The following is a 23,714-nucleotide window of genomic DNA, read 5'->3' on the forward strand; positions in this document are numbered from 1 at the left end:
CTGTTGAAGTCCTAACTCCTGGTACCTGAGAACGTGGCCTTATTTTGAAATAGAGTGTTTGTAAATACAATGACATTAAGAAGAGGTCATATTGGATTGGAGTGGGCCCTACTCCAGTCTGACTGGTGCCCTTATGAGAAGAGAGCCAGACGCCAGAAGAAGGCCACGTGACCTGAGGCAGATGTGAATGTGCCTGCGGACCAGGAACACCTGGGGCGACCATACGGGAGGAGGTCAAGAAGCCTCCCCCGCAGGAGGGCTCCGAGGGAGCACAGCACAGCCAATGCAGGGCATTCTATTTTTTATTTTTTAGACTTCCGGCCTCCAAAACTGGGAGAGAAGACATTTCTATTGTTTTAAGGCACCCAGTTTCTAGTATTTTGTTCCAGTGGCCACAGGAAGCACACAAGGACTTAGGAGGTTTATTATAAATGAATGAGTTGGTTGCTTCTTTAATGGTGTCTATCTGGTAACACTGGAAAGAATGGAAAAGTTAACTCAGATGACATGATGTATATGTTTTGTTGTTAACAGGCGAAGGGGGGAGGATATGAAAGTGAAAGTGCTTACCCAAACGCGGAACTTGTGTTCTTGGAGATCCACAACATCCACGTGATGAGAGAGTCACTACGGAAATTAAAGGAGGTCGTGTACCCTTCTATTGATGAGGCCCGCTGGCTCTCCAATGTGGATGGGACCCATTGGCTGGAGTATATAAGGGTAAAGAGGGCCAGTCCTTTTCATGTTTCTGGTTACGACTTCTCTGCATCTGTGCTATAAGTCTGTCTATCCTGAGGTTTCTCAACACTGGAAATAAGTGCATCTTTGCTGTGTACTTGGGCTTCCAGCATTTCTATGGGCAGCATCCAGACTGTGGTCTTTGTAGGAGGGCGTTGTGACATGATAAAAAGGGATAATGCTTGCCTCAGATCAGGTGTATAAACTCCTTTGTGGCTCTTTAATAATGGACCCTATTTACTGCTATAGTTTTCCTTAGTGTGAGTTTTCCCCCCACTGATGCTGACGCTTCCTAGTGATTCTCACTTAATTGCATTCTTGTTTGGCCCATTGTTGGGAGCCGTGCCCAACCAGCCAGCGCAGTGAGTCATCTCTGACCAGCTGCAACCGCACTCAAGGCCATTCCTCCATTCCCAGAAAAGTCCTGTGTTGTGAGAGCGTGCCTGGAATCCACCTGACAGAGCTTCCTTAGGCTTTGATGTAGAATCTCGCCCCCGGAGAGACTGGAGGGGATAAGGACGGAATGAGAAGAGGCGGGAGAGAGAAGGGTAGAAGTAGAAGCGGAGAAAAGTTAGAGAGAGATGAGAGCTAGCTCGCTTGCTTATGCTGTAATGCTGAATAAGGAGCGAGCTTGAGTGAACTATCAGTCCCAGCCTGCCTTTTGTCCTAACCCGCGTGCTGCTGGACGGCGCAGCCCATTGACCTGAACTTCTCACATTCCCCATAGAATTATTTTTGCTGTGATAGAAATTAAATGTAGCCTGGTCTAATTGTGCCTTCTTTCCTGAAGATGCTTCTAGCTGGAGCGGTAAGAATTGCAGATAAAATCGAATCTGGGAAAACCTCAGTGGTGGTGCATTGCAGTGATGGTTGGGACCGGACAGCCCAGCTGACGTCTCTGGCTATGCTGATGTTAGATGGTCATTACCGTACCATTAAAGGGTTTGAGGCGCTCGTAGAGAAGGAGTGGATAAGCTTTGGACATAAGTTTGCACTGGTGAGTTGAGATGCTGAGGTGCATGCTTGATTGGTTTTGCTCTGTCATCTACATGGGTGTGTTGTGCATAACACACATACACACACAAGCGCACACACACACGTGAGCTTTCTGCTCAGCCTCAGGTCTGAACTGCCATAGGAGAGTGCCATGGACCCCAGCACTGTGTACTCCTGGAAGGGCATTCTATTTTTTATTTTTTGCAGGTATGCCTTTTTAAAAAATTAAGCTAAAATTCACATAACATAGAATTTACCATCTTAAGGTATATAGTGCAGTGGTACTGAGTGCATTCACAGTGTCATGCAGCCTTCACCTCCATCTCATTCCCAAACATTGTCACCCCCAGAAGGGAGCCCCATCCCCACTAACTAGGCCCTCCTTGTTTCCCCCAGCCCCTGATAACCACTGATCTGCTCTCTCTCTCTCTCGGAAATTGCCTATCTAGCCACCTCAAATAAATGGGATCGTACAGTATTTGTCTTTCTGTGACTGGTTTATTTCACTACGCATAATGTTTTCAAGGTCTACCCGTGTTTTGCCTATAGCAAAATTTAAGTCCTTTTCAGGACTGAATAGTATTCCAGTGCATGGCTGTACCTAAGCACAGTGTGTTCATATCCATTTATCTGTTGATGGACACTTGGGTTACTCCCACCTGTTGGCTGTTGTGCGTAATGCTGCTATGAACACTGGTGTACAAGTTTTCCCCATACGAAGTGCCACAAACTGAGTAGCTCAAACAACAGAACTTTATTGTCTCATAGTTCTTGAGACTAGAAGTCCAAGATCAAGATCCTGGCAGGGGTGGTTTCTCCTGAGGCTTCTCTCCTTGGCTTGCAGAAGGCTGCCGCCTCATTGTGTCCTGCCATGGCCTCTTCTCTGTGCACACATCCCTGCTGTCGCTCTCGGCCCAGATTATAAGGACACCAGTCGTGCTGGAGCAGGGCCCACCCAAACAGCCTCATTTTAACAGAATCACCTCTTTAAAGGCTCCCTCTCCAAACACAGTGACATTCTGAGATACTGGGGGTTAGGGCTGCCCCATATACATTTGGAGTTGGGGGTTCGGAGGGTGGGAATGACATGCAGTTTAGGCCAGAACAGCCTGCCCTCATGTTTGGGTGTGCACCTAGCAGTGGGGCTGCTGGGACGTCTGCTGGGGTGTTCTTGGGCTGCCGTTTGTGTTTAGTGCAGATGGCTGCTAATTCCTGGTCTGTCTGGACTGTTGAGCAGTTGGGGATTTGTCTGAACTGTGCACTGCACTGGAACTCTCCTGAGGCCCCACTCAGACCCACCTTGGGAAAGCCAGGGGAGGGGCAGCGTGTGGGTACTCCTGCCAGGGTGGGCAGGGGCGCCCATAGCCCCTGAGCCACACGCCCTGGGAGCTGTCCACATCCTTGGACGTGTCCCTGCCTCTCTGCGCCTTGGTTTACCCTCTCTCAAGAGTTCTGTGGGGAGACGGTATGTATCAAGGGCTTAGCACGGGACCTGGCCTGTGCCAGATGCCAGGTATGTTTTGGCTCCTGTCACTTTAAATATTATGAACAACTTGCTTGTCCTGCTCACCCCAGCAAAGGCTGGCTCGGTGGTGAGGAGAGGGAGTGTGGAGTCTCCCTCCCATGTTTGCACCTGGCCATCTCTGACGACTCACAGGCCATTCTCTTACGTCCTTCCCCCCTAGACAGTGTGTCGCACCCAGAGCGGGCCTCCCGCTAGGTGGCAGTGGTAAAGGTGCAGCGTGTCAGGGCGTGTCCGTGGCACTGCTCCCATCCCTGCTTGCTCACGTTGGGGCTCGCCAAGGTGATGAGATTAAGAGATTTATACTGGCTTCAATCTACTCAGCGCCACTGTGTGTCCAGTGCTGTACATCCATCATCTGGATTAATCCTGTGCCGACCCTGTGAGGCAGCTGTTCCCATTTGGGTGGGGAAACGGAAGTCTCAGAAGTGTGAGTTATGATGTGCCCAAGGTTACCCAGCTATTTAGGGCGGAGCCAGGTCCACAGCTGCCTGCGTGTCTGCGTCCCGAGCTGCGCTGGTGAGCTGCCTGGGCTCCTCCTGAGGCCAGTTTCTGTCCTTGCCCTCCTGTTCTGTCGTCTGCCTTGTGGGCCTTATCGTGGACCACTCTCCCCCGGTCCTGCCTCTGCCCTGCCACTTGCCCCTCTCCCCTAGATCATTCCATGGGCACAGAAATGTGTCACAACTTATCCTACCCTAGAAACCCACCCCTGGACCCTACTTCCTCTCCCCTTTACAACAGAGCTCCTCAAAACCCTCGTCTACTCATTGCCATCTTTCTTTCCCATCTGTCCTGAACCGTTGTTAGCCAGGCCCCCTCTTTCCCCCTCCGCTGCCCGCAGGCCGCTCTTGCTGCAGTCACCAGGGACTGCCTGGCCGAGGCCCGCCTGCACGCGGCCTGAGCGCCAACGCTGCTGAGTTCCCTCCTGCCTTCTCAGGGTGGGGTGTCTCGGGGCTCAGTGCTGGACTGCCCCTCCTCTCTGTGTGCTGATCCCGTAGGGATCTCAGCCAGTGCCACACCTTCACATACATGGCTTTCAGATCTCTGGTCCTCTCCCCACTGCCACTGATGCCCCCTTACTTCAGGCCTGGCCATGTCCCTTGGGACTGTTACGGCAGTCTGCTGAGCAGCCTGTCACCTGTCCTCAGCCATTGTACCAGAAGGAGCTCTGTAAGAGGCAGATCTGATGCAGCCACTGCCCCGTGCGGGCAGACTCCTCAGGGTGACGCCCCAGGCCACCTTTCCAGCCTCGTCTTGCCTCCCTCCCCTTGCCTCAGCCCCTGAGCCTCAGCCATGCCCGGCGGCTTATGGTGCCCTTGGTGTCCCCTACCACGTCCCCACAGCTTCTAACCCAAAGTGTCTCTAGCCAGCCAGGAAGCAGACACCTCCCTGACCTTCTCAAGTGAGACCTCCTGAATGACTGGGACTTGTGTGACCACCCCACCCTCGGATGGCCCCTTGTTCCTTGGTGGCCCCACCATACCCATCTCAGACTCGAAAGCCCTCGGAACACTTTATGCCCTTGTTATTTCCTGGTCTTCCTCCCATGGCTAGACCACAGATGAGTTACTTGTCAAGCACAGGCACTGTTGCATTTGTCTTGGTATTCCGGGTGCCTAGCCAAGGGCCTGGCCTCTGGTGGAGCTGTGAAACTCTGAAGTCCCGAGGGCCAGCAGGATGCCTTGCACAAACCATAGGAGTTTTTGAATGTCTATTACAAAACTAAATTGTGAGCTGTCAGTGCAAAACTATTTCTCAAGTGCCTTAAATACTGAAGAGAAAGTTCTACAAATTAGTTTATAAGGGGGAAGTACAGAAATAAGGCAGTGTATGCAACCACTATAGAAAACAGAATGTCAGTTCTCAAAAATTAAAAATAGAACTACCATGTGATCTAGAAATTCTGCTTAGTATATACCTAAAAGTGAAAACAGGCTCAAACGAAGATTTGCACACCCATGTTCATAACAGCGTGACTCACAATAGCCCAAAGGTGGACCAACCCAAGTGACCATCAGTATATGAATGGATAAGCAAAATGTGGTATACGCATACTGTGGAATTGTTCGGCTTTAAAAAGGAAGGGCATTCTGCCTCATGCTACAACGTAGATGGATCTTGACATGATGCTCAGTGAAAGAAGCTGGTCCCCAAAGGACCATTCCGTTCACATGAGGTCTCTAGAGCAGTCACATTCCTGGAGACGAAAGTAGGATGCGGGTGCCAGGAGCTGCCAGGGGGGTCACGAGGAGTTAGTGTTTAATGGGCACAGAGTTTCGGTTTGAGATGAAAGAGTTCTGGAGATAAATGGTGAAGATTGCAAAACAGTATGAATGTATTGAATACCACTGAACTATGCACTTAGAAATGGTTAAGATAGTAAGTTTCATGTGTACTTCACCATAATTAAAACATGTTTCCAAAGATGGTGATCTACTGTTACTTGGAGATGTTGATGTTGACTTGGTTATTCCCTTGTTTTTATGCCTTTCCTGGTGACAGTTTCATACACCCCTACGTGGTGATTGCATTGTATCTTCATAATTTCTTTTTCCTCTTCTGCTTAGTCATCAGATGATTTGAAGCTTCTCTTATAGTGCTCAGTTTTGAGCTGGTTTTTAACTTGGTATTTTCAGTGTTTTTGTCAGTACTGTTTGTGTTTGAAATTATCTTTTACCTTTTAGTATGAACTAGTAATATCATCTAAAATATCAAAAGGTATGAAATACAATTATATCTCAAAACGGGAAAAAAAGAAACACAGTACTGACTGCCTTAAGGATTCCCTGTTATCTCTTCAAGAATGAGACTTAAGGATTCTCTGAGTCATGTAGAATTGGTTAAAACTTGTAGGTTGTTAACCATTATTTTGATTCTCAGAGTTCCTGACATTACTGAAAAATAAAAAACCTTTTTTTTCTGAAAATTTACTGGCCATTTGCTTATCACTTCTTAGTCACATCTATATTAAAGTGAAGTTGTAAAGCAATCAACATGTAAAAATATAGTACACTGAAATTTTGTTTCCTAAGAGTAATGGAAGTCAGTTCTATTCAGTGAACACTTTTTGAGTGCCCCTTATGTGCCAGGAATTCTGTTAGGCCTTGGGACATACAAATGAGACGAGGCTCTCGTCCCCAGGCAGTTTAAAGTGACTTTCGGAGGACCATGGCATATATTGAGACGTTTAGCTCTTGTTTCTTCGCAGCGAGTGGGCCACGGCAATGACAACCACGCGGATGCTGACCGGTCCCCCATATTTCTTCAGTTTATTGATTGTGTTTGGCAAATGACAAGGCAGGTGAGAGATTTTGAGTACATTTCTGACCTACATAGTCTGACTCAAACATATCTTAACAGTTGAAGGTAAACTTTCATGTTCATGCAAAATTAAGGTGGTATGTGTGTTCCCTTCTATTACTTAACTCAGTTTCATTCTAATTTACCTAGAAATACTAAACAGAAAATTAGAGCCAACCAACATCACACCAAAAGTGACTTTTCTTGTGCAAATGGTTTTTTTGTCAGTCATCCTGTCCGTCAGCTCTGCACGCCTCAGTCACGCTGCTTCGCCTGCTTCCCCTCAGGCAGCGTCCAGGAGCGCAGCCCCAGCTGAGCAGGTGGCGGAAGGTTCGCCAGGCATTCGAAATGGGGCTATGACGGAGCTGCCTGCAAGGGGCAGCAGACCAGGAGCCCGGACCTCTCCGCATCCAGCCTGCCCGAGGTCCAAAGGGAAATGAGTGTCCAAGGACTGATGGTGGAGAGGGAGCTGCTGAGTGTCTTGTCATTACCCGGGGCTTAGTTTCCAAACCCCAGGGCCCCGGGAACAAAGAAGCCATGCAGGGACACCCCCCCTCCCCTTGCTGGAGCTGGTCGGGCCCCAGTGCTTCAGTTCAGAGCAGGCTGTAAGATGTGCTGGGGTTTTTTTCACTCGTCTCCAACAACCAAACCCCAATTTGGTTTTACCCTCATGATAGGATGTGGTGCAGAGGAATGGACCTGGCATCAGAGTGACAGACAGACAGGGACCTGGGCCTGGGGGAGCATGGGCCAGCCCGACTGAGCAAAAGACAGAGTAGCTTCCCCCACTGCCCGCACCCTGCCTGGCGGGGCACCGGGCTGTGGGGAAAAGAGGGTTAGAGGACAGAGGGCCTGGGTGCCCTCCTCCCTACTGGCCTGGAGGTCTGGCCGCGGCTGTACCCAGGGAAGGGGACCAGCTGGAAAGACTATTGGTGACCTCATGATTGAGCCTCCTGGTTACCTCGCCATCCCCCGGTCCGGTTCCTCACTGGGAGCCGCTGTCATGGGAGTGTGTGGTTGGGGCAGGAGAGTGTTGGGAATTTAGAGATACAGATTCTTAGGCCCCAGCCCAGACCTGTTGGCACTCAGTCCGTACCAGCACCCTATTAAAGTAAGCTCTCTGGGGATTCTGTTCTAGACCAGCACTGCTCAAACTTTAATAAGCACACATATCTGCTGGGGATCTCATTAAAGTGCAGACTCTTATTCATGGGTCTGGGGCAGAGCCAGTGTGCATTTCTAACAAGCTCCCAGGGCCAGAGTCCTCAGCCCTCACTTAGAATTTACTCTCAGACCCAGCTTCCCCAAGCAGATTGGGCTCTTGAATTAGCTGAGTGCCAGGCCACAGCTGATTCAAAGTAGCCAATTAAGGATGGGGGCGATGAGGGGTGGTCTCAGAGGTGGGGATTGATGGTATGAGTGATGGGTTATGGCAAACACATACCCCAAAGACATGGAGGCTTTGGAGAACTTGCATAAATGGTTGGACACAAAAAATAATCCTGACGCTTCTGAAGGGGTAAGCACCATTTTTGTGGATGTGAAGTAGCTTATTCCTCCCAAATGCCTAGATGAGTGTGTGTGTGTGTGTGTGTGTGTGTGTGTAACATCTTCAAATTGACTTCCATTCTTCACACTGCTTAGTGCCTATGGTCATGTCTAATCAATATCATTTTTGTACTGTTCAGTAGATTTTAAGGAAGAGAATAAGGGATTTGGATTAGAAGACTTAAGATGTCTCTCACAGCTCTAAGATTCTGTCCATGGAATGTGTGTAATTAATTTCTTTTAAATCACCTTGTTAATATGTGAGATGTAGAAGCACCAATGATCAGTCTATCGATTAAGTCACAAGGGAGTGAGATATGTAGCTTGTTAGAAAAGATGCATTAATGTAACAAGATTAACTCATTTTTAGGTTGCCTACTGCTAAGTCAAGTAAGCTAAATCAAATGTAAAGTTGTTAGAAATCTCAGAATAAAACGAACTAGTCTGTGTGCACATACGGATACATAAGAAACTAAGGGGAAAAGTAATGGAGAGACTCTATGTGTGCACATACGGATACATAAGAAACTAAGGGGAAAAGTAATGGAGAGACTCTATAGTCTATTGGAGACTCTCTAGAGTCTACAGTAACCATAGTTTAATAGACTCTTCACCCTCTAGGATAGGTTTCGTAGTCATTGATAGCTTTGTCCCTTGAGGTACAGAATTTTATTGTGAATTTCCGTGGAGTTTTTGAGACCGTACTTTTTAGATATATGGTAGAGTTTCCAGAAGAGGCCAGAACAGACTGAATCATGGAGGCTTAATCTTCTGTTTGTATTACTCTAGCTGTTGCTACTTCCTCCAATGCAATGTTTTCTGAGTTGAGTTTAATGCCACGATGCCCTTTGGATGCGACTAGCAGTCCTGACCCAGCGGAACTAGGGGAGGCCCTTGTGTTCCGGTTTTGTGGGTGCTGATGGGCTTGGGCACATCTCCGACCTCCCACACCTTGTACCCACTTGGCCAGAATTAGGCTTGTAGTCAGTGGCGCTAGAGACACCCAGCCAAGCTCCCAGACATGGAACATGGGCTCGGGGCTAGGAGTGAAGATGCATACAACTTCAAAAATATGTCAACAGAAGCTTTGCTATCCTGTTAGTAAGAGTGTCTCTTTAAATGTTGGAAAATAAAGCAGAGATTTTCCATTTCTAGCCTTGATTTAATAAAACTTCAATATACATAATTATACATATTTGCTTAAAATTCATGAATTTTGTGGTGCCAATAATTTATAAATAGAGCATTACCTAAGCTGCATAAAAATATATTGGCACAAGTGGACATAATGTACTTGGCCTTTTAAAAGACAGTCATTTAGAATGTGAGGCTATTGCTGGAGTTGCAAGGGACAATCTCAGAGGCTCTGAGAAAGGATGAACCCGTAACTGTCTTAAGCATTTCAGCCGGGTTTAGTTCATCCAAGAACAGGAATGCTATAGTAAGAACAACTACCACTGCTAGTTTCCAGGTTTCTGAAGAGGTGGTATTCTGATGGGGCTGCTTAGAAAAAGTTGTATGTTTCTGTGAGAGTGGTTCTTAAGATGGAGAGAGAGGCAAATCTTGGAGCGTAGCAGAATGTCTCACGCTGGCCAATGTAATAGCCTCATGAGTAAAATAACAATTTCGGGTGGAGTTTGGACAGTCCTAGTTGGCGATTGTTTCTAATTGAGAAGCTTGTCCGTAGCTTAGTAAAGTAATAAAACTAAGCTAAAAATTAAACTTACCTATCAGTAATCCCAGATGTCACTCTAGAGATGATGGGATTACTCACAATAGTGTGCCAACATCACTGATTGGGGAATAGGTCTTTAAAGTAAACTGACTTAATTATAAATATGCTGGGTAGTTCTTTTTGGTTTTGTTCTACCTGGCTTTGCCTCGTTCCCTGGTGATGAATATTTCACTATGTTTTATTTAAGTCAGAATTCTAGCACATGGTAGGCACCCAGTACATGCCTGCTGCCAGAGTCATGCTCATCATTTGCAGGGCATCTCCTCGTGGCTAGTAAATGCCCACAAAGAGCTGGAACCTCTCAGCAATGGTAAAGTCTGTGTTGGAATTATGCAAAGAACCCATTAAAAATTACCAAAAACAGTAATTGAGATGATCATGTATTTTTCTTCCTTATTCTGTTAACATGGTAAATGACAATATCTTTGTTTAAACATTGATCTTCAAATGTTAAACCAGCCTTGGAATCCTGAAATAAGCTCCATTTGGTCATGGTGTGTTACCCTTTTTATATATTGCTAGGTTCATTTTGCTTAAGGGTTTGAGGATGTATGTTTGTGGAGTTGTCTGTGTGGAAAGGATTTTAATTATGAGTTGTTCCTTCAATACATATGGACTTTGTTTCTTCTCAAATCACTTTTGATATTCTGTGCCTGAGATGTCCCTTCCTCCTCTGTGACTCAGAATGTACCTGTAGGCAGAAAGCTGGGACAGTAGCAGGAGTGGCCTGCTTTGCTTCCCTTCTTGCAGGGGGCCACAGTCCTGTGTGTGCGGCCTGTTGCCAATGTCTGAGAACAGCTGTTTTATGTATTTTGTCCAGTTTTCTAGTTATTTCTGGCAGAAGGGTAATGTGGGCTCTGTGCTGCTGTCATGGCGAGAAGTAGAGCTACGTAAGCGTCTTTAGGCACTGAGAAGTACAATGAGTTTTGGGGTGTCAGGCCATTTTTCAGCCAGTATAAGCTTGGACTGGAAGCTATAGATAAGTTCTGTGTGGGCTCAGTCTTCCTTCTAACCTTTGACTGCATTTCAGCTTGTAGTTTAGCTGTCAGAATTAGTACCACTTTGTTTTAGAAATCAAACTTTAAACCTTATTTCTCTCTCTGTTTAAGTTTCCCTCAGCGTTCGAGTTTAATGAACTGTTCTTGATAACAATTTTGGATCACCTTTATAGCTGTCTCTTTGGGACTTTCTTGTGCAACTGTGAACAGCAGCGATTCAAAGAGGTAAGCGGATTATATTCTATCACCTTGATGGCTCAGGTGCTTTTCCTATGAAGTGCCATTGTAGAAGGGGAGCAGGGTGGAGAGGGGACTTGGGTGTGGCCCTGCTGCTGTCTGTACATGGAGGAGGTGCGCTAGATGCCTCCCAAGGGACACAGGCCCCTTCCTTGGCGGGCGCTGGAGCAGGGACCTGGCAAGCCCGCAGGTCTCTGAGGCCTCTGGGATTTTTAGGGTCAGTGCTTAGCCTGGAGCCCTGGGTGCTGGGCTCAAGGACTTCCCACGGCACCAGCTCCAAAATGACAGGATCCTGCTTTTCATTCTCCGTGCTGCTGAGCAGAAGGGTGTTTGGAGAGCTAGGAACATGAAACGTCTGTAGACAAGCCCAGAACCTCCCTCTTGGTAGCAAGCTAACTTTTCTGGTCCACTGACTGGTAACGCAGCAGCCACTAGTGTTCTCAGAGTTGTTATATTTCATATCTTCCTTTTCTCTTCATTTTGAGATAAAAGAAAGAAATGCTGGAAAGTGAGGGAGCGCTGGGGAAGGTAGTGTAAAATAAAGCCTGCCCTCTGGTTAGCAGGAGAGGGCGGCTGCCTATGGGCAGGGCGTGCAGGACCCGCCGATGTGGTGCGGGGAAGGGGGGCCCAGTCTGCCTCCTTGCATGTGCGCGCTGGGGCCTCCCCCACCTCGTTGGCAGCCCCTGCCCAGTCTCTTCCCTTACAGCTCACCTCTGGACTTGGGGGCACCTGGGCCCGGTCCTGGGTCCTCCTCTGGCCCCAGTGGCCTGGCCCAGCCCGGGGATCTCTGTGCCACTGTGCCCTCACTGCTCCCCTGCAGCTCAGTAAATGGCATCTCTGCCCATGAGATGCCCAGGAGGACAGACTTCAGTTCCTCCTTCACCCTCAGCCCAGAAAAGGGTCTTGATCTGGCCACTTCTCAGTGCTGTGCAGCACGAAGCCCGGGTGAAGCCCCCATCATCTGGAGACAGCTGCCCGGGAGTGAGCTTCGCCCCCCACCTCCTGACCGCCAGCAGGCTGCTGGAAGCACACACTTCAGCCCCATCCCGTGCCTCCCCCCTGCTTGAAGCGTCCCTGTGGCTGCCCACTGCGGTCCACAGGGAAGCCCCCTTGCTGCAGGCCGTTTAAAAGAAAACACATTTTCAAAGAGTAAATTTGACATAATGTCACTTACATCTCAATAGAGCCATTAAAAAAAAACAGAAACAGAGGTTCATATGTACATTTAAATCCTTATAGTCTTTTTTTTGCCAAAATGTACTTTAAATAATCTCATTTGAGATATAATCTATATATCATACAATTCACCCTTTTATAGTGTACACTTCAGTGGGTTTTAGTATGGTCAGAGTGTGCAACCGTAACTACCATCTAATTCCATACAATTTTCCTCACCCCGAAAGAAACCCAGTCCCCATTAGCAGTCGTTCCCATTCTACCCTCCCCTCTGCTGATCTGCTTTCCATCTCTGGCTTCACCTATTCGGGACATTTCATATGAATGGCATCATACAGTATTTGTCCTTCTGTGACTGGCTTTCACTAAGCATGATGTTTTCAGGGTTTATGTGTGTTTCAGTGTGGACTGCTGCTTCAGTCTTTCGTATAGCTGGGAAGTAGCGTATTGCCCGGAGACACCACGCTGTGTTACCCAGTCATCGCAGATGGACTTCCGGGTTGTTTCCACTTTTGGCTTTTATGACTAATGCTGCTATGAACACTCATGGACACGATTTTGTGCGGACCTATGTTTTCGTTCCTCTTGGGTCTGTACCTAGGGGTGGAGGGAATTGCTGGGCCATACGGTAGTTCCATGTCTAACCTTTTGCAGAATCTCCAGACTGCTGCCCACAGCAGTTGCACCATGTCACACTCTCCCCAGCAGTATCTGAGGGCCCCATCTTCTCCACATCTTTGCAGATACTGGTTGTTGTGTCTGTTTTTAGCCATCCCAGTGGGTGTAGTGTGGGGTCTCACTGTGGTTTTCTTTCCCTGGTGACTAATGATGTTGTGACCATTTCATGTGCTTATTGGCCATCTGTGTATCTTCTGTGGACAAATGTTTATTCAGATCCTTTGCCTATTTTCAATTGGGTTGTTTTTTTTATTTGAGTTACAGGATTTCCTTACATATTATTTATATGTTTCTTACAGGTTCCTTTCCAGATATATGTTTGCAAAACTTTTCTCCTGTTATGTGCACTGTCTTACCATTTTTTGACAGTATCATTTGAAACACACAAGTCTTTAATTTTGATACACGTCTAATTGACGTGTTTCTTCTGGTGCTTTTGGTGTCGCATCTAGGAAACCACCACCTGACTCAAGGTCGTGAAGACTGGAGCCTGTTTTCCTGTAGTTTTATAGTTTGAGATCTTAACATTTAGGTCTGTGATCCATTTTTGAGTCCTAACTGAATTTTGTTTATCTGTATAGCTCTTGAGGACGTTTGCTGGTTTGGGAGCAGCAGGATGGGAATGTTCTCGGCCTCAGCGTTTTTCATGTTACCTGTGCTTGATCCATGTGTCACGTTTCCTTGCCCTGCCGTGACCGTGGGTTTGGGTGTTTTCATTCATATGCGCAATGCACATGGTCACAGCAGTTCTAAACAGTGCACTGTGAAGCCGGGAGGTGGGGACAGGGAAGGCCTCTCCAGCTGCCACCCCGGCATGTTTCTCCTCAGAGAGCCGTGATTCTCCAGGGAAGGGAATCTGTGCTCTGTAGACTCTACTCACAGTCCTTAGCAGCAAGAGGCCCAGGCGCGGCCTGCAAGCTAGAACAAGACCTGTTCGTGTCCCTGAGTGGCCCACCCCCGTCTGGCTGTCAGCAGCTTCTTGCTCTGCCGTCACACAGACACAGGCCCCAGATTTTGCCTGAGCAACTCGGCAGTATGTTTTTCCTGGATTGTAACCAGTGTGTGTTTTCATGTTATCCTCAGCATGAGGGGATGGATGGCAAAGGGATGGGAGTGGGGCCCAGTCCATTTCCGTGAAATTTTCAGTGTTTGAATTCATTCTATTATTTAAGTCCTTTTTTCTATATAAGATGAAGGAAAGTTGAATTTATTTCAGTGTATTCTTTTGTTTTTCAGGATGTATTTACAAAGACTCTATCCTTATGGTCTTATGTCAATAGCCAGCTCGAAGAATTTTCTAATCCCTTCTTTGTGGATTATGAAAACCACGTCTTATATCCTGTTGCTAGTCTGAGTCATTTGGAATTATGGGTGAGCTATTATGTGCGATGGAATCCACGAATGAGGCCTCAGGTATCTCTGTTTTTCTTTTCGTAAGAGCATTTCTTTCTTTCCAAGTCAAGATGGTGTTGTAGAAATTCGTGCATGCAAGCTGTTAACATTGTACAGAAGGCCCTCTCCCCTCACCTCTCAGGGTTCAGGCCTTCATGTCATGTTCCAGCAGGTTCCTTCCATTCCAACCTAGATGCCATTTGTTGGGTTAGAGTTTAAAATCTTAGCAGCCGTCTTCTGCTGCTGTGAAGGTACACAGATGACAGATCGTCAGTCACTGCATTTGACTCAGCCTTTCCGGTGACGGCTGCATCACGGTTTATAGACTCTGGCAGCTCCACAGACAGAGGGCATGTGCTGAGTCACAGAGCAGGTGCCCCCTGGAAGAGGGGGGAAAGCTTCCCCTCCCCGCCACGCATGGTCGCTGTACAGTGTGGCCAGGCAGCCAAGCCGGGCCTGCCCTTGGCGTTCAGTGTGACGACCCCCCCACTGCCTCTGCTCCCCCTGCCCCCAGCCCCTCCACACGGTGGGCGGCCAGGGTGCGTGTGGTCTGGGCGGAGAGCACGCCGATAGAGGCAGCCCTCAGCACCATGGGCAGATGGCTTCCTGCTAGGTTTTGTTTCTAGGCTGAATGCTCTTAGGTTTTCCCGGCAGTCAGCCAGGGGCTGGTTCTAGGGCCTTGCTGAACATCATCGCTTCTGTCGGCCGCAGATGTGACATCTGCCTTTCCCCTCCGCCCACCACCGCCTCAGTCCTGCCCTCTCACTCGGTGTCTTCAGTCCCTGCAGACACGTTTCATCTCTTACTTTGCTGGGCTGCCGCAACCAAGCCCACAGGCTGGGTGCTTCAACAAGAGAAATGCCTGGTCTCCCAGTCCGGGGGCCCAAAGTCTGAGATCCAGGTGTGGACAGGGTTGGCTCCTTGGGAGGCTATGGGAAAGATGTGTTCCAGACCTTTCTCCTTGGCTTGTAGACGCCCGTCTCTCCCTGGGTCCCTTCACATCGTCTTCCCTGTACGTATGTGCGTGTGTCTGTGTCCAGATCTCTCCTTTGATAAGGTCACCAGACATGTTGGATCAGGGCCCACCCAAACGAACTTGTAAGCTGAGCCCCGGGCTGCGTCTGACAGGGCAAAGTGCTTCCCACCACACTGCTTTTCATCTGCCCGGCTCAGCAGCTTGGCACCTGCCTCTTCTGTGTGTTTAAGAAGCTTCAGCTCGGAAAGCTCCTTCCTTCTCTAGACCATCTAAGTTGGCCATGCTACCCTCAAGACAGAGTGTTTTGCAGAGCACTGCTCAGTGCCTGCTCAGCCCAGTACTAGTCCTTCTGTCTGAGCGGGCCCTGGGACCAGGCCTCATGTTGCCTGCCCCTGTGCCCCTGCCTCCCCTTCCTCCTGGGCTGCACAGGCAGCCCCTCAAACCCCATCTCCAGAAACACTGCCCCTGCCTGCAGCCGCTCCCCATGCCCGTGGCCCCTGGCTGGTGCTGAGACTTCTTTAGGAAACCTCGCCTGACCTGAAATTTCCCTCCATTTACTACATGAGGCTCCTGCTGCTAATCATGTACCAGGCAATGTCTCACGTGGTGCAAGGGGCCACTGCTGCCTCCTGTGTTATGACCGCACGTAGCGGCAAGGCCAGTGAGCCCTGCTGAGCTGGTAGGGACCCACTGGTGTGGGGCCAGAGCACGTTTCTCAGTAGCAATGGGTTCCAGGTGTAGCAGGTGCTTGGACTAGCAAAGTGCTAACTTCTAACAGTGAAATGGTTCCTTCATTGAAGAACATCAGGCTGGGGCGGCGGTCTTGCCTCTTTTCCCCATAAAACAAACAGTATATATCTAATCAAAATTTTTGGTCAGTGGTCAGTACTTTAAATACAGGCTTCAAATCTTATTTGTGGCCAGTAAGCCATCAGGAACTAATTTCTAATGTTCCATGCTTAGGCCTGTACAGTGAGCATCATCCTGTCAGCTCTGGGGTGCCGGGCAGAGCCAGGACACCAGTGCACTGTCACCTGTGGCTTCCATGACACCGCCTCCCAAGTTTGGTCCCCAAATCCTTTCCCTTTCCTTCTTGAGAGTGACCCACACCTTGTGTGACATGTCATCCTCTGGTCATGCGGCCAAAGCCAGTCACATAGTCGCCCAGTGGGTGCAGGGCTGGCCTCCTGTGGCCCCCTGATGGCCCCAGCTCCCCTCACCTTCCACCCCCGGCCCCTGGTACCCATCTGCCTGAGCTCCTGGATTATGTTTGCCAGGCTGTCGCGATGACGTGTTATCATTTCCCTTTTTCTCTCCTCTCAGACTTTGCACTCTGCAAGAGTAGGCCCCTGACACAACTGCCCCTTATTAGACTGTCGTTTGAGAGAGAACTGTCTGGTGGCGTGTGTGCCCGGAAACAGCAAGCCCAGGGGGTTGCCAGTCCCATTAGCAGCAGCTGTCGCTGCTTCCAGCTGAGGACGTCTGAGTGCAGGGTATGCCGCCTTCCTCTCACGGCGCCCACAGCCCCGAACTAGCCCCCTTTCTGACCTCAGCTGCTTTATTTTGGAATGCTTAGCCCAGGGGCCCCTTCAGTACGTCTTTCCAGTCGCTACAGCCAGTTTTCCTCAGGCACCAAAGCTGGCTTCTGCCTCCCAGCAGTGTCCCCTCACTGTCGTGTGCCTGCCCAGCTCAGGCACCTCTCCGAGTTTTCGTGCGGGGGTCCTGTTCTGCCTGTCTCCACAAAGGGCAGTGTTGGGAAGTCGCCACTTTACTGAAACCAAGGAGAGAGTTATCAAGCAGTATTCTCACTGACTCAAATGAGAGGGTCAGAGAGGAGCCCTGCAGAGCTCCTCCCGCGCCTGTGGTTACACTGGGCAGGAGACCCCAGCCTTTGTCCCCACGGCTCAGCAGGCCAGGTTGGAAAATGCTGCCAGGCCAAGGGGCGGCTCCAGGGCCCAAGGTCTCCCTCCTGCCACACCGACTCCCTCTGCTGGTGCTACCAGCCTGGTGGCGGGGCTAGACTGCAAACTTGGTGAGGGCAGGGCCCAGACCTTTCTTAAAACTTGCAAACTGCAGTCCATGTCTGTTCTCAGTGGCACTCAGTCTTAGCTGCACAAGTAGAGTCAGCATCACGGTGACAATCATGGGAGCTGGAGGCTTTGCTGCCACAAGCCATGTCCTCTGGGCAGTGTACACGTGGGGACTTCGCCTAACACTCCCAGCAGTCCTGACACACCAAGGGCAGGGCCAGTGGAGCCATGGCTTGCTGAGCTCTTGCTGCTTGGCACATGCAGTTGTGGAACGGAAGGGTGCCCCCAGGCTAGAGCCAACTCCTGTCTCTGACAGTGACTTGATGCCTGATGTGGGGCAAGGTCCTGAGCCTTCCCGAGACCTGGCAGGGGTGTGAGCATGAACCGAATCCCTCAGTGCACTGGGCACAGTGCATGTGGGCACTGGCCCCACATGGGCATTTTCTCGGAACAAGCATGACCTTGACTTAGTGTGAATGAAGATGACATACGGGAAAAGAAAGGGAAGGCTCCATGGAGATGGACGATGAGTGTTGGCCCCTGGGTGTGTGTGGACTGCATTCCTCTGCATGGCCTGCCCGGCTCCAAGGCCTCGTGCGCGGTGTTAGGAACAGCTTGCCTGCAAAGCATCTGGCCGTCTGATTTGAATCAAATGATCCCTCAAGCAGGGAAATACCAACTGGGACCTATGGCTAAGGAGGGGAGCTGTTGCCCATGTTATGGGAGGTCAGCAACAAGTAAGGTACCTGTCCCTTGCTTTTCGGGGGCCTCTGCCACCAGTGCTGTCCCCTCCCTTCTTCCTGTGGCCTGCCAAAGTGAGGAGTTTGTTCTTAGCCTCTTCAGTGCTGGTTCCCAAAGCACGTTAGGTTGGAGGCACCTGGCCTCCCATTTCCATCAAGTTGCACCGGTCACAGTTGGCACCCCTGATGGGACAGCTCTGCCTTTGGGGGATGTAGATGACCAAGCAAACAGGCCTGTGGGGACTGGAGTGAACCAAACCTCCACCCACCAGAAACTCCTTTTGGTGCTGGTCCCTGTAGGATGTGGGTGAAAAGGAGGGGTGGGGGAAGAGTCCTCCAGGCAGATGGGGCAGCACATGTGCGGCATCTTCCCAATCCTGGGAGTTCCTGGAATGCTACAGCGGAGAGGAGGCCGGATCTGGTGAGAGGTCGGCAGGAGAGGCCGGCTGGGGTCACACCACACAGGGCCTTGAGGCCACAGCCAGTTTGCTACCCTCCGAGCACAGGAAGATGCCACAGGAGGGTGCTGAGTGGGTATCACAGGACTTGGCTGAGGCCTAGGACCCAGGCGATGCACCCCAGCTGCTGCCCTGTGCCTCCTTTGCCACGACAGCCTCACCCCCAGAGCACGTGCTGCATGAGGGTAAAGCAGGCCTTGCATTCCTGGGTCCCCAGCTGGCTGGTGCCGAGGATGGCTCTCTAGCTGAGTGAGGGAATGGGCGCTGTGCCCCTGGAAAGCCCTTCCCACTCTGTGCCCCGCCCCCTCAGCGCCGGCTTGCAAGGGGAAAGCTGATGGGGTGGGGAGGTGCTGCTGAAGGAGGCCCTCCCTTCTGGCCCTCCCCAGGGGCTTCTGCCAGCAACCTTCCAGATGGGTGACAAGGAGCACAATTTCCTGGTGTAGGAAGTGCTGACTCAATGGCAGGCAGGTAAACCGGGAACCCTGTGGTCCCACTTCCTACTGGGTCCTGGTCTTGGTCGGCCTGTGGGGCCCCTGCAGGCTGTCAGGCTGCCACGTGGAGTGCACAGTGGGGCACAAAGGTGTTGCCACAGGGGCAGCTGATGCCCAGCTCCAGGGAGGCCTGCACACTGGGCATCAGGTGGTGGGTGCATCACAGGGGCCAAGGGTGCGGGCCGCCACGTCTCACACCCTGTCTGCCCCCCAGATGCCGATCCACCAGACCCTCAAGGAGCTGCTGGCCGTCCGGGCAGAGCTGCAGAAGCGGGTGGAGGACCTGCAACGGGAGGTGGCTGCACGCCCCTCGTCCCCATCCGAGCGGGGCTCCTCGCCGACTCACACAGCCACTCCCGTCCACACCTCGGTCTGACCTGCTCGAGGGTGGCGTTCTGGCCAGTGCAACCAGGGAGGCCATCCTGCCCCGCTGCTCCCTGCAGCAGCTCAGGCAAGGGACCTGCTGCCATCAGGGCTGTAGCTTGTGATCTTGTCTTTTAGGATTAGGCCCAGTGCCCTCCACGTCTGGAGGCACTTCCAACCAGTGGCCATTTGTGTGCCAAGGTGACAGCCCCCTGTTGTCTAGTGCTGTTTTGTGAACACCCCCTTCCCCTCCTGCCAGCGATTTCTCAGGGCAGCCACCCAGCCCACGTCTGGGCAGCTCGGGAGAGGCCGGAGTGGACGGAGCAGAGCACAGGGCGTCGGCTGAGGGAGGGCCCACGCCACTGCTTTCCCGGGGAACTCCTTTGAAAAACCATCACCATTCACTTTTTAAAGGCCACATTGCCAGCCACATGGCTTCCTTCAGTTCTTTGCTGCAACTTGGAAACTCAAAGTGAACTGTGGGGAGGGGAAGCCACCCCGTTGCCGTCTAGTCCACAGTTCTTAAGCTAGGGGTCCTCTGGTGCCAGTACTGTTGTGTACATACAAGGCATTTTTTTTTGTATGGGTATGAGTTTATTTTTAAAAACTTTCAGTGTCAAAAAAGGAAATTAAGGCCATCAGATTCGCAGCTTAAAAATTCACATAAAGAAAACATAAAAATACTCTGTGCGTCGGAGAAGGCTCTGCACTGCGTGTAGGCAAGGGTCACCACCCTTCCTTACTCTGAGGAGGGCAGCTGACCTGAGAAGTTCACATAACGGCACAGCTTTTACTGGATGCTCTTGGGGCTCCCTGCGGGAGGAAAAGTCCTTCCTCAACAGCCACTTCGGCTGCTGCTGCCGTTTCCTCTTCCTCTTCAGGTGTGGTTGTTTTAAAGGCTGTACTTCTTTGAGCAACCTCCTCTCCCTGGGACTTCTTCAGTATGGCCTTCACGTCTCTGCCAGTGCCCCGGGAATTCTGGTTCTTCCAGATGAGGTGAGAGGGAGGACTGGCTGTGACTCCAGCGTTCGCAGCCCAGATGGTACCTGTCTGCCCCGCCTTCACACATATCTTGAGGTATATTTATAACTGCCTGATGTGTCTCCAATTTTTCTGACCATCTCCCAGCCTCCCATTGGCTGATCCTGCTCGGAAGTGTTCTTCAGGCGGGTAAACTTCCCATCCACGTCTATCTCTTCAACACGGACATTCCCAGTGGCTGAAGCAGAATGAGAACAGCTAACACTGCTGCTGGCCTCTGACTCCTCCGCATCGACTCTCTTCCTCTTCCCTCTAGTTGTGCGAACGCTGCGACTTGAGGACGCTCGCTACACCATCACGCGGGAGGAAGGGCTTCGAGACAGGTTCAGTCTCTCCTCTTCACCCTCCAGAAGGTTCCTGTAAGCGCTGATTTCCATGTCCAGGGCTAACTTTACATCGAGAAGCTGCTCACGGTCATTCAGCTGCTGCTGCAGCTGGTCCCTTATTTCCGCTGTCTCCCTCTCTTTGTCAGACAGCGCGCGCCGAAAGTGGTCTCTTTCCTCGGCAAGCAAGTCCTCCAACTCTTAAATCCTCTCCAGAGATGCTCTAGACTTTCTGTAGATTAGAAAGCCAAGATGAAAGGCTCTCAATTCTCACGCGGCTTTCCATCAGTTCTTCCCTGGCAGTGTTGACAGTGGAAGTATTCATTTCCGATGACAGTCTGGCATTCTCGCGTTTGGTATGGTAAGCCTGCTCCAGCTCCTCCTTGTACAGCCTCACTTGGGCATCGTGTTGCTCTCTCATCTCACGAAGGGCTTGAGCGAGCCTAGACTCATGCTCGATCTGACGCCCAGAACCCACCTCTGCCAAGTGTGTTTCATGCTTCCTTCTCGTCTCATGTATCTCCTCCTCATGAACTCCAGGTCCTCATTAAGGCTCTGACAGCGGTTCTCAAAGTCCACTTGAAGCAAAGTCTCATCTGCTAACTGTTTTTTGGCAGCAGCTAAGGAGGCTTCCAACTGGGCAATCTGATCCTTCAGATCCCCCAAATCTCCCTCTAAGTTTTTTTTGTCCCCAAGAGCGGTGGCTAGAGCTGTGTCTTTAGAATTCAGAGCTGCTTCATATTCTCGAAGCTTCAGCTGGGCTCCAGTAAGATCAGATTCTTTTTTTTTTTTTTAGGTGAGATTTTTTTTATTAAGGTATCACTGATGTACACTCTTATGAAGGTTTCATAAGAAAAACAATGTGGTTATTACATTCACCCCTATTATCAAGTTCCCCCCATACCCCAATGTAGTCACTGTCCATCAGTGTAGTAAGATGCCACAGAGCCCTATTTGTCGTCACTGAGCTACACTGTCCTCCCAGTGACCCCACACACATCATGTGCACCAATCATGATACCCCTCAATCCCCTTCTCCCGCCCTCCCCCACCCCTCCCTTTGGTAACCACTAGTCCCTTCTTGGACGTCTGTGAGTCTGCTGCTGTTTTGTTCCTTCAGTTTTCCTTTGTTCTTATACTCCACAAATGAGGGAAATCATTTGGTACTTGTCTTTCTCTGCTTGGCTTATTTCACTGAGCACAATACCCTCTAGCTCCATCCATGTTGTTGCAAATGGTAGGATTCATACAAGGTATTTTTAAAGAGAAACATGCCTTTATATTTTCCTATGCCCTTTTTTATGTTTAGACTAGTCACCCAAGAAAGCATCTGCTTAACTGGACTGTGAGAAATGTTCTCAAACAAAGCCCATGCTGACTTGTGTGTGGTGCATTTGAAGCACCATTTGAATGTGTCGTTTACACGGCAGAAGCAGTGGCTTCTTTCCCTCAGGACAGCAGGCCCTGTGGAGGGGACACTGAGGGCTCCCCGAGGGATCCTGCAAGGAGGCCTGGCTGGCAGCCGCCCCTCAGTGCCGCAGAGGCGCTCTTCACCCGTTCCCTGCCTGCAGACACGGTATTTCTCACTGCAGATCTCACCCCAGTTTACTCATGCAACCGCACGGCAGTATTTTAAAGCAGCCACTGCTCTGTGGCTTCACAGGGTGGCCCAAAGCATAGCACGTGCTTTCCTGCTTTTGCACTTTGGGGCTCTGGGACTCTCTCGTCAGTCTGGACAGGAATTTAGAGTAACCAGCTGGTCCACCCTTAGCGCTTTAGGTCCTCTGTGTGGTGTGTTAGGCCTGTGCATTTGCGCCCCGTCCCGGCGGGCCGCAGCCTCACCCTCCGAGGGCCGTGCCCGTCCCCGCCAGCCACGGGCAGGTACCCAGCCAGCCTTGGCTGAGAAGGGCGCCTTGGCAGCTCATTGGCTTCGACCTGAGGATAGCTGCTGGGGGCATCTGCTGGGTTTCACATTACTGGGATGCCACACAAAGCCCTACGTGTTGACCTAATTTTTAAAAATGTATTCTTAAAGTTTTCTATAGTCAGATCCTTAGGGAATGAATGTTTTTCCAGTTTGGAACCGTTTGATTCTTACAGAAAATTATCTGGTCTCTGTAACGTATCAAATTTTTATTCAAGGTAATTTGATAACCTAATATCAATTCTCAATTTGTATCATATGGAAGATATTTCTAAATTGTACTTTGATATTAGCTTTTGATTCTCCCAACTCATCTGAAAGCTTATTTATGAATGGATAAACTAGATTATTCATTGATCATTTTAAATGGGGACATTTCCCATTTTTTCCAGAAATATTTAAGCCCTCAGCTGCACTAAGACTATTAAACTCCGTGTGGACCGATGCTCCCGACAGGACCAGACAGGCGAAGGGGCCTTTCTCTCGTAGAGGGCAGCTAGCCTGGGGCTGGGGGCAGTCCTGGGCTGCCTGAGGAGCCCTAGAAACTCCTCTGCGATGCAAAAGCAGCACAACAGACCATTTTCCTTTGTTAGGTTCCTACCACAATACTTTGTAAAACAACTTGTAGTTTTGTTACCTAAGGAATTATTTTTTGTTTTATTTAATGCACTAGAATGTAAAACCTATGGTTCAGATGTTTAAAAACTGATGTTTTATTTGCTTCTTCTGATGCACTGTATTTCAATCTGTAATTAAAATAATGTTTACTATGTGGGCCTGTTGTCTCTAAGTAGTTGATTTTTCCCTTGGGGAAAAATAGTACGCATCCAATATGTGTGACTGTATTACCTGCCAGGCAGAGGTCACCTATGTAGAACTGCTTTACCTAATTTAATTCATTTACTAAGTCATAAATGCATCATATGTCTTGAGGATTTTGGCTGAAATGGGTTAAGTGCTCCAATTTTAAAATCTGAAATGCCCCTCAACCTTAACCTCAAGGCAAGGAGACAGCAGAGGGTCAGGGGCCGCTCCGAGGCTGCAGAGC

The 23,714-nt window shown here is 49.9% G+C and overlaps 1 protein-coding gene and 1 pseudogene across 11 annotated transcripts in view; one reads left to right on the forward strand and one right to left on the reverse strand.

Annotated features, from left to right (window-relative positions):
* Nucleotides 1-23,442, forward strand: part of MTMR1 (myotubularin related protein 1) — a 63,040-nt gene extending 39,598 nt beyond the window's left edge. For 6 of the 11 annotated variants that reach the window (XM_036908409.2, XM_036908401.2, XM_036908403.2 and 3 more), the window contains 6 exons: nt 535-720; nt 1,529-1,735; nt 6,465-6,557; nt 10,949-11,062; nt 14,165-14,341; nt 19,230-23,442. In XM_036908409.2, coding sequence (XP_036764304.2) covers nt 535-720; nt 1,529-1,735; nt 6,465-6,557; nt 10,949-11,062; nt 14,165-14,341; nt 19,230-19,391 — 939 coding nt within the window. In that variant the 3' untranslated portion in view covers nt 19,392-23,442. Of the gene's footprint in view, nt 1-534; nt 721-1,528; nt 1,736-6,464; nt 6,558-10,948; nt 11,063-11,894; nt 12,229-14,164; nt 14,342-19,229 lie in introns of those variants that run through there. The other 5 variants (XM_036908406.2, XM_036908407.2, XM_036908408.2 and 2 more) reach the window with 5 other exon arrangements.
* On the reverse strand, nt 20,150-21,525 carry LOC118924000 (lamin-B1-like; annotated as a pseudogene).
* Nucleotides 23,443-23,714: the final 272 nt, after the last annotated feature.

This window comes from Manis pentadactyla, chromosome X (genome assembly GCF_030020395.1).
Source record: "Manis pentadactyla isolate mManPen7 chromosome X, mManPen7.hap1, whole genome shotgun sequence".
Taxonomy (NCBI): Eukaryota; Metazoa; Chordata; class Mammalia; order Pholidota; family Manidae; genus Manis; species Manis pentadactyla.